Source organism: Chelonia mydas, chromosome 9, assembly GCF_015237465.2.
Source record: "Chelonia mydas isolate rCheMyd1 chromosome 9, rCheMyd1.pri.v2, whole genome shotgun sequence".
NCBI lineage: Eukaryota > Metazoa > Chordata > Testudines > Cheloniidae > Chelonia > Chelonia mydas.
Genome location: NC_057855.1, coordinates 50,901,674 through 50,912,496, shown reverse-complemented (window position 1 = coordinate 50,912,496; position 10,823 = coordinate 50,901,674). Strand labels below are relative to the sequence as shown.

The following is a 10,823-nucleotide window of genomic DNA, read 5'->3' as shown; positions in this document are numbered from 1 at the left end:
ACCAAATCTGACTTCTTGTGCTTTGACTTATAATCACTTTAAATCTATCTTTCGTAGTTAATACATTTGTTTGTTTATTCTACCTGAAGCAGTGTATTTGGTTTGAAGTGTGTCAGAGACTCCCCTTGGGATAACCTGCTCTTAAAAAATCCTAGTGATGGAGATTCCACAACCTCCCTGGGCAATTTATTCCAGTGCTTAAATATCCAGAGAATTAGGAAGTTTTTCCTAATGTCGAACTTAAACCGCCGTTCCTGCAATTTAAGCCCATTGCTTCTTGTCCTATTCTCAGATCTTAACAAGAACAATTTTACTCCATCCTCCTTGCAACAACCTTTCATGTACTTGAAAACAGTTACCATGTCCCCTTTCAGTCTTCTCTTCTCCAGACTAAATAAACCCAATTTTTTCAATCTTCCCTCATAGGTCATGTTATCTAGACCTTTAATCATTTTTGTTACTCTTCTCTGCACTTTCTCCAGTTTGTCCACATCTTTCCTGAAATGTGGTGCCCAGAACTGGACACAATATTCCAACTGAGGCCTAATCAGCACAGAGTACAGAGGAAGAATTACTTCTCATGTTTTGTTTACAACACTCTTGCTAATACATCCCAGAATGATGTTTGCTTTTTTTGCAACAGTGTAACAAAGGATTTTAGTTTTTAAGATGAATACGTAAATCAGAAGTGATGAGCTGCAGTCTAAGGGTGAAATCCTGGCTCCATTGAAGTAAATGGAAAAACTCTTTGACTTCTGTGGAGGCAGGATTTCATCCTAAGTTTATGTATTTTACAAGAACAAGAAATATTACAGAAGGGGTATGTGTGAGAGAGAGACACACACACAGAGGTTGTATTTGAGGGTCAACATACCTACCTCTATTTATTATTTCTCATGTCCTTTCCACACTTTGGTTCATTGTTCTCCAGGTCTCACTGGCAAATTGTATTTACATGAAAAGTACAGGCTGCTGGAGGTACAGCGGTCTACAGTGCACTACGGTCTGTTTGAAAAGTTGAGGCTGGTTGATTGCTGAGTCAGCTGTACACACTCCCCCTCACTTTCCCTGAACCTCCAAACAAATCAGGCATTGGAAGGCTGGGCACCATCTTTCACAAGGGAGCTGGAAGATCCAGCTCCTCCAACATCAGCCTCCTCAAGATGAATTATTTGGTAAGTGGGAATGAAGATATAGAAAGGAAAGGGAAAAAAAACAATCAAAGAAAGGAAACTTTGTTTGGAGCCTGAGATTCTAAGTCAAATGTACATACACACGTACACACCCACCCACCCGCATACACGCAGCAACATAAACACATGCACACACACAAACATGGAAGCATATTTGACTCTTCCTTCTCTTTTTGCCTTCACATTCAGGCTGCAACCAAGTTCTGCCTTTTCTTTCTCCAGAACCTATAAGGAAACGTATCCTTCCTACCTGTTGCTAAAGTGTAATCACTGACAAACCCTCTAGCTTCCCCTGAACAATTTCTATGGTGCCGTTACAGCAGTCAGTAGCTTACTGAAAACTGAATAGGTGGGAACAACGTAGAGCAAAGTAAATTTAACACCCAAATAAATAATCCAGGGGGGGCTGAACTTCCACCAATATGCCAGAGCATCCAGGGACCTCCCAATAGAATTTTGATGTAGTTTAGGAACATAAGAACAGCCACACTGGGTCAGCCCATGTAGCCCAGTATCCGGTCTTCTGATTGTGATGGGGTGTCCACCCACACAGGACTGGAAGGGGTGAAGGTAGCCAGGTAAGCCTGTTAACTCCACAGCCTGCACCAGAAGGGAGAGCCAGGAAGCAGGAAACTGACTGCAAGCAGGTTCACCTGGGTAGGAATAGGTGGGGGCTACAAAGCCAGGAAGCTGGCAACAGAGAATAGATCATTTGCTCCCTTGGAAGAGGATTTGGATCTGGTCTACCTAGAGAAAGGAGGGGAACCAGGAGTTGTATGAAGCTGTCCAGGCAAGGAACAGTGAGGGCTGGGAGAGGAAAGTGCAGAAATGCTGGGTTGAAGGTCACTGGACTGGAACCCAGAGAAGAGCATGGGTCTGGGTTTCCCTACCCACCACTGGCAAGTGGCACCAATGGGGCAATGAATGGGAAGGCTGCCTGAGTCACTGTGGGAGTGACAGAGGATCTGAAGGACTGTACCCTGGAAGGGGGAATGCTGAGGGAGTTAGCCAGAGGGCTGAGTCATGAAGATGACACTGCAGTTCCTGGAGTGAGAGAGGGGCTGCAGACCAGAGAGAGAGAGACAGAGAGAGAGATGGTGTGACAGCATGCAGGATCCTACAGGCGGGAAATAGAAGAAGGTGGAAGGGCCAGAAATGGTCTGGCACTAGGAGGTCAGAGGCCCAACCCTGAAGGTGTTAAGGTTGTGGGAGCAAGAGGCAGCTGAAGAGGGAGTGTCCTGAAGTAGATGAAAGGAAAGAGTTGTATCAGGAGGCAAGGGCCCAGGAAGCCCCACACAAGAAGCGACTGGGTCAGAGGAGAACCTGTTTTTGGTGTGGGGAGAAGGGCCATATAATGAGACATTGCACCTACAGAGAAAAGAAAGAACAGGAGTACTTGTGGCACCTTAGAGACTAACAAATCTATTTGAGCATAAGCTTTCCCACAAAAGCTTATGCTCAAATAAATTTGTTAGTCTCTAAGGTGCCACAAGTCCTCCTGTTCTTTTTGCAGATACAGACTAACATGGCTGCTACTCTGAAACCAGAGAAAAGAAAGACAGTCAATAAAAGAAAGGAGAAACAGAGGCCCATAATGAACCTATAGATGTTGTGGGAAAAGTGGAGAGGCAGCTGAGACTGTGGGGGAGGAGGGAGATCCCCAGGGAGAAAGCTGAAGCATGTAGGAATTAGTACCAAGATGAACCACAAGACTGTGGGGACTCAGACTCTGGGAGAGAGGGTGCTGGGGGACTCGCTGGAGAAGATGAAGCAGCTGCAGGGGAGGCTGGTAGCTACAGAGCAGGCCTTTCAGATGGCTGTGCATGACCCAGAAACCTAGTGAAGAAATTAAGAGATGACATGCGGGGGGTCTTCTCATGAAGGATAATATAAAGCAGGAGAGGGACGGTCTGTGTGCTTAGCTTTGTAGGAAGCTGGGGAGATGATACCTGCCCCCTTCCCTAGCATGGGTAGCAATCTTGAGTGGGAGAGTATGTGATGGGGTTTCCACCCCACACAGACTGGAGGGGGGTAGGCCTATTAACTCCACAGCCTGCACCTGGAGGAAGAGCCATGGAGTAGGGAACTGATTGCAAGCAGGTTCACCTGGGCAGGAACAGGCGGGGCCTATAAAGCCAAAAAGCTGGGAACAGAGGGGCTGCTGCTAGGAAAGGGCAGTCATGCCTTGGGAAGAGGGAGGAGTGTCTGGAGCTGATCTACCCAGAGAAAGGAGGAGAACCAGGAGTTGTAGAAAGCAGTCCAGGGAAGGAGCAGTGAAGGCTGTGATAGGAAAGCTCAAAACTGCTGGGTTGAGGGTCCCTGGACTAGAACCCACCCGGGTTCCCCCACCTGTGACTGGGGAAGTGGCACCAGCAGGGCAGTGAATAGGAAGACTGCCTGAGTCACTGTGGAAGTGACAGAGATTTGAAGGACTGTACCCTGGAAGTGAGGGAATCCTGAGTGACCTGGCTGAAGGGCTAAGTCACAAAGAGGATGCTGTGGTTCCTGGAGTGAGAGAGGGGCTGCAGACCAGAGAGAGAAAGATGGTGTGACAGTGTGAAAACTGTGGAAGGGGGCATTGAGCTCAAGCACTAATCCCCAGAGTGGTCAGCAGGAGGTGTGCCAGACAAGAGGTGAGTGGAGCACCCTGTGACACCACCTTGGTCAGTGCCAGATGCTTCAGAAGGAATGAACAGAACAAGCTAATTTTGAGAGATCCCATCCCAGCTGTCATCCCATCCCAGCTTTTGGCAGTCTGCGTGTCCCTAAATCTCTGAGCATGGGGTTGTGTTCTTGATCATCTTGGCCAATAGCCAGTGATGGACCTTATCCTCCCCGAACTTGTCGAATTCTTTTTTGAAACCAGTTATATTTTTGGCCTATACAACATCCTCTGGCAACGAGTTCCACAGCTTGACAGTGTGTTGTGGGAAAAAGTACTCCCTTCTGTTTGTTTTAAACCTGTTGTCTACTGTATTAATTTCATTGGGTGATTCCCTGATTCTTATATTATGTGGAAGATTAAATAACATTTCTCTATTCACTTTCTCCACATGTTCATGATTATATTCTACTTTATTTTATCCCCCATTTGTTGTCCCATTTCTAAACTGAGCAGTCCCAGTCTTTGTAATTTCTCCTCATATTGCAGCTGTTTCATACCCCTAATAATTTTTGTTGCCCTTCTCTGTAGTTTTTCCAATTCTAAAATATCTTTTTTGAGATGGGGCAAACAGAACTGCCTGCAGTATTCAAGATGTGGGCATATCATGGATTTATATAGTGGCATTATGATATTTGATGTCTTATCTATCCTTTTCCTAATGCCTCCTAGCATTCTGTTCACTTTTTTGACTGCTGCTTCACATTGAGCAGATGTTTTCAGAGAATTATCGACAATGACTCCAGATCTTTTTTGAGTGGTAACAGCTAATTTAGACCCCAACATATTGTATGTATAATTGGGATTATGTTTGCCAATGTTCATTACTTTGCATTTATCAACACTGAATTTCATCTGCCGTTTTCTTGCCCAGTCACCCAATTTTGTGAGATCCCTGTGAACATTTTGCAGTCAGCTTTGGACTTAACTATCTTGATTAATTTTGTATCATTTGCAAACTTTGCCACCTCATTGTTTACCCCCTTTTCCAGATCACTTATGAATATGTTGAATAGCACCAGTCTCAGTATTGATGCTTCAGAGGGTCCCGGATATTTACTTCCCTCCACTGTGAAAACTGGCCATTTATTTCTACCCTTCGTTTCCTATCTTTTAACAAAGTACTTGTAACCCTTCTGCCCGTCAGAGTTGGCAGCAACAAGGGCCGGGTTCAATATCTAGGGGATCCATTCCAATAACACAATGCAAACCGGCTCGAGCCCCCACCCAGTGACCTGGGACAAATATATACCACCCCCGCTGGGCGCCTCCAAGAGGCAATACTTCCCCTCTCACAAGCACATAGTCTGAGTATAGCAAAAAGCCTTTTAATAACAGAGAGAAACAATGTGGCATTATGTTGGGGAAACACCACCAACAGGATTCATAACACAACCCATGAGCAAAAAAAACCCACCCCAAGCAAATTGGGGCATGCCCCTTTCCCTTTGGTTCTTGAGTCCAGCAACCCCAAATCACCCAAAGTCCCATGACCCAAAAGTCTCTGTCCCTGGTCAGGGCAGCCCCAGAGTTTGAAAGTTTATCTGCGGAGCTTTACCTCCCAACCTGAGTGGAGATGGGACGGGGGTAAGAGGCACCTTACATGATCTGAAGCTGACCGCCCCACAGCTCCATAAGCCTTCACTCCGCTCCGCTCCGCCAGCCGCCCCATGAACTCCTTCGCTCAGCTCTGCTCTGGGGCCCACAAGCAGCTCCCGCCGTCCCACGAACTGCTCCACCAGCCGGTCCACAAACTGCTCTGCGTCCCACCAGCAGCTCCCGCCATCCTACGAACTGCTCCACGAGCCTGTCCACAAGGCATGCCAGCCGTCCCGCAAACTGCTCCACAATATATCTTCAGGCTCCCCCACTACTTAACACAACGCTCAGTGATTTCAGCTCTTAGTCAGTTCAGCTCTTTGGTGACTTCAGCTTGTAGTAGGAGAGCCTCAGTGCTGGTGCATTGTTAGCCCAAAGTGAGCTCAGCAGCCTGTAACTAGACTTCTAATGAAATCAAAATTAGCTCTGATATTCCACAGTGGAGAGAGGAGGAAGTGCAATTAGCATGTAAGGCCCTCACTAAGGGGCCCATGCCACCAAGTATTAATACTTGTCCCCAGCCTCTCTCAATTCACAGAGTTTTGGAACCCATGACCCTTGCCTAGCGAGTGCCACTTAGTTGTTATGATGGAGGGACTCACCATCAAAAGGCCAAGTACAGTTCCAAGCACAGTTCCCATAATCAGGGTAATAACAATTTATTCTTCCTGCCCCAATAACAGAGACACTGGGGATCCCACAGCAGCCAAAGTGATCATTTGGGCAGCTATGGCCTCATTCTAGGCGGGGTGGGTGTGCCTATGCAAATGAGATCGGCCCCCTGAAGTTCTTTTCCACAACTTGCCACACCTCACCACCAGATGTCAGAGTGGAGCTCATCCTGACACTGCTTACATACTGATCCATGAGAAGACCTTCCCTCTTATCCCACAATTGCTCACTTTATTTAAGAACTTTTGGTGAGGTACCTTGTCACAGGCTTTCTGAAAGCCCAGGTATGCACTATCAACTGGATCACCCTTGTCCACATGCTTGTTGACCCCCTCAAAGAATTCTAATAGATCACTGAGGCATGATTTCCCTTTACAAAAAGCCATGTTGACTCTTCCCCAACATATCATGTTCATCTGTGTCTGATAATTGGTGTGCAGTACATGGTACTTTGTCTATATTCTGATCATTTAATTAGTTAATAAAACAAATGACCAGATAAAGAAATGTGGGTGTATCTCCTAATTTTACTAGAAGTACAATTTATTCAGTTTACTCGCAGGCTTGGCGAGTATTATAGATGGTTACTACAGATTTCCCCTTCAGACACCTCAAATCCACAACTGTCAAACAATCACCCCCATGCCATACACTGGAATGGGAGCCCAGGTATGTATCACTTTCTCTCTTGCAGCCTTATCCTAAACATAAAACAAGTGGCCCCCTTAGGCACTGAGGCTGCTGTTCAAAACCTCAGGCTGGCTAATGAGTATTGGCAGATCTGTCTATAATGGATATGCACTGGTAACATGCAATCAAGTGGCACACTCAGTGTGAATGCACCTGAAACACAGTCCAGTCCAGATATAGGGCCAAATTCTGCCTCTTATGCAGCAACTTCTGATCTACTGGGTTGTGCAGGAATGCTGAATTTGGCCTATGCATTTATTTTTCACTTCATGCAGCCAAAAGAAAACAGAGGACTAATGGATAATAACTCGGCTTCTACAGGGACTGCACAGCCAAGTAGACTGGGCTTCTTCTAATATTACCAATGCCCTGGAGTGAGAATATACATACAAAAATACACTACCCACTTCTTTTGGGATTTCATATAATCTGAAAGGTGTGAGTGACTGATTCTTCTGCTCCTTTATATGGAGTTCCTAAGACAAGAGAGAAGGTTGTTCATCGGGGCCTTTACCTGGGTCTTCTTCAAACACCCACCACCTTAGCTCAGGAGGGTCCCTTGCTTGTGTGCAGCATGCCACTCAACTAGAGTCCAGGCAGTTTCTCCTTACTGTTATGACCTAGGGCCCTTTTTGTTGACACTGAATTCCATTAAGTTCAGTAGAGAACATCTTTGGTTTGAGGACTGCAAACTTCAGGGCTCCAACCCATAGACAAGTGGTTCCCAAACTTGTTCCGCCGCTTGTGCGGAGAAAGCCCCTGGCGGGCCAGGCAGGTTTGTTTACCTGCCGCTTCCGCAGGTTCAGCCTATCGCAGCTCCCAGTGGCCGCGGTTCGCTGCTCCAGGCCATTGGGAGCTGCTGGAAGTGGCGCGAACCGAGGGATGTACTGGCCACTGCTTCCAGCAGCTCCCATTGGCCTGGAGCAGCGAACCGCGGCCACTGGGAGCTGCGATAGGCCGAACCTGTGGACACGGCATGTAAACAAACCGGCCCGACCTGCCAGGGGCTTTCCCTGCACAAGCGGCGGAACAAGTTTGGGAACCACTGCCATAGACAGTTAACAAGTCATTTTCATAAACTGCAGCGTGAGTCCGAGGCTTATGCCAACTCAGTTATGTGATTTAGTTTAACTCTTGAGTCCCCAGTTTTGTAATATGCTCTCAATCTCATAAGAAATAATCCAAGGTAATAATAATTTTTGAAATCCTGTCCTGTCACATTTTTTCTCCCAGCGATAAACAATGAACCACAGACATTGACTTTGTTTGTTTTTTATTAAGACTCAGATGTCCAAGGAAAAGCAAGAATGTTGAAGGAGATCCAAATAGTGCTCTGGTTCCTTTTTGTCTTTGTCTTTGCCCTGTTCTATAAACTCTCCCTGCGGTCTGGCTGCATCTTCTCATGCATGCCTATTGCTAAGCAATTCCTGACACAAGAGGATGTTATGAGCCAGAGCAGAAGCATCATCTTTGTGGAGATCACAGATCGCCTTGAGCCTCCTCCACTGGTTTCATGTTCTGCGGAGTCTGCTGCCAGGATCTACCATGACAGACCTGTTGTTTTCTTCATGAAAGGGCTGAACAATAGCACGTGGCTGGATTCAAATTCCACTTACGCAGCCTTCTCACTTTTATCTGCTATGAAGAATGTCTTCATTTTTCCTTTCCAGATGGAAACTTTGTTCCAGGAGACACCTCTGCTGCCATGGTATCACAAGGTGGGAGGAAATGTTTTTGAACAAGATTTAAAGTAGAGGTGGTGGAAAATGAAAAGAACATTTTTGCACTTTTTTGAAGCTGTTGTCATTTTGTTGCACCCAATATCAACCCCTTGTTCATGACAGTTTGCCATGCGTTAGTCAAAATATTTATTGAAATTGTTATGGACATTTACCATTTCCTGATGACAGGAGTTATGGTAAATGGAACATTTCAATAATGATTTTGATTAACCATTTTGGTAAAATATGGTTAATCAAAATCATTATTGAAATGTTCCATTTACCATAACTCCTGTCATCAGGAAATGGTAAATCACCATTTTTTTCAAAAAAGGCAATGTATTGATAAAAAATGTTGTATTTGAAAAATTTCAGTCAGCGTGAATTTAAAGTGAGCTTTTAAGGCTTGTGAAAATGATTTCAGTGCTTGTTAAAGGTGTTAGACACAGCAATGAAAATGTCTGGGGACAGCTCTAGAAGTGAGAGGGTCATTCAGAGGTCAATTTTGGGGGGAAAAAGGCAGTGATGCTCTTCCAAGCTCCAACCAGGCCTCTCAGAACTGTTGTTCAGGGAGTTCACACCCCTCTGAGTTCTTGTTCTGAGTCCTTTGAGTCCTGTCTAAAAACTCAGGCAGACATCACTGCATTATTCTGCACTTGTTTCATATTTCCATGGGTCTATTGGCAACCATTATAGCTAAGGACGTCATTATTTTATTTATTTTTAAATGGAAGTGGAGAGTCTGGAAAATAAACAGGGACCTGGCTGCTATACTGGTACACCAGTCCTCCGTGCACCAGCATAACCCAAGGCCTGAATTTCTCTCACTTTTTACCCTCTTTAGAGTTTGCCAGGAGGGGCCTATTCCAAAGCTCACTGAAATCAATGAGAATCTTTCAGTTGAATCCCACGGGCTTCGTATCAGACAGTGAGTGTGTAAATTGAGATGGGGGAGTTTGTTTTTGTGGAAATTACAGTTCATGATTCATATTCTCATTATTTCATAAATGTTGCATGTTTCCTTGGAGTTTACTGCACCTTGGAAACACCTGTAGAATCACATTGAACAAAACCTACATCTGCTCTTGCCTTTTTCTAGCAAAGTTTCATAGCTGAAAAAGAAAAACAGCCATTAATTTTAAAGGGATTAAAGTAAGGATAGATACTGTTGAGTTTTATAGAATATATAGCTAATAGGATCAGGTGTTTCGAAGTGGAGTCAATTGCATCTCTATGATCCCTTTCCAACTCCGCAGGTAAATGCAACCCAGGCAAAACACTGGGTTCATATCAGCTCTGACGCCAGCAGACTTGCACTCATCTGGAAATACGGTGGGATCTACATGGACACAGATGTCATCTCCATCAGGCCTATTGCACTGTCAAACTTCCCATCGGCCGAGGCTTCCAAGGTCTCCAGCAGTGTGGTTTTTGGCTTTTCTCACCATCACTGGTTCATTTGGGATTGCATGAAAGATTTTGTTCAAAACTACAATGGACGCATTTGGGGAAACCAAGGACTCATCTTAATGATGAGAAGGCTGCAAGCCTTGTGCAACCTGACCAATTTCCATAATGTGGAGGATCAGAGCTGTCAGAACATTTCCTTCTTACACCCTCAGCGTTTCTACCCCATCCCTTACCCAGCATGGAGGCAGTACTACAAGGTTTGGAAGAGAAGCCCTAACTTCAACAACTCCTATGCTTTGCACTTGTGGAGATTCATGAACAAGGAACACAAGACTGTGGTTGCAGGAAGTAACACATTAGTGGAAAATCTGTACAAAACATACTGCCCCACCACTTATAAGGCCCTTATTCAAGGGACAGAAGGCAGTGGTCATATGCAACGAAATAAGACTGAATGACTGGATCTAGCAGAACGAGGTGTCCTTTCCAGCCCTGATAGTCCTGTGACTAAAATAAACTGCACAATGTGTACCTCCTCTTAGTCAGTGACTCAGCCAATTTCTGTCTGCAGACCACTTTGTAGGAAAGAGTCTCTCAGAAACCACCTCTTCTCCCAAGTTTCCCCAGGACCTAATGAAATCAGAGAATATCAGGGTTGGAAGGGACCTCAGAAGGTCACCTAGTCCAACCCCCTGCTCAAAGCAGGACCAATCCCCAATTTTTGCCCCAGATCCCTAAATGGCCCCCTCAAGAATTGAACTTACAACCCTGGGTTTAGTGGGCCAATGCTCAAACCATTGAGCTATCCCACCCCCCAACTGTGTAGGAAGGTAGGGGTGTAAATATTATGTCATCACTAATGGTAAGTATGTTTTG

The 10,823-nt window shown here is 45.4% G+C and overlaps 1 protein-coding gene across 1 annotated transcript; it reads left to right on the top strand.

Annotated features, from left to right (window-relative positions):
- Positions 1 to 8,105: 8,105 nt before the first annotated feature.
- LOC102947436 (alpha-1,4-N-acetylglucosaminyltransferase) lies at positions 8,106 to 10,405 on the top strand. The gene is made up of 2 exons (XM_007056975.4): positions 8,106 to 8,534; positions 9,794 to 10,405. The coding sequence occupies exons 1-2, from the start codon at positions 8,124 to 8,126 to the stop codon at positions 10,403 to 10,405; spliced, it is 1,023 nt and encodes a 340-aa protein (XP_007057037.2). The 5' UTR covers positions 8,106 to 8,123.
- The last annotated feature ends 418 nt before the right edge of the window (positions 10,406 to 10,823 follow it).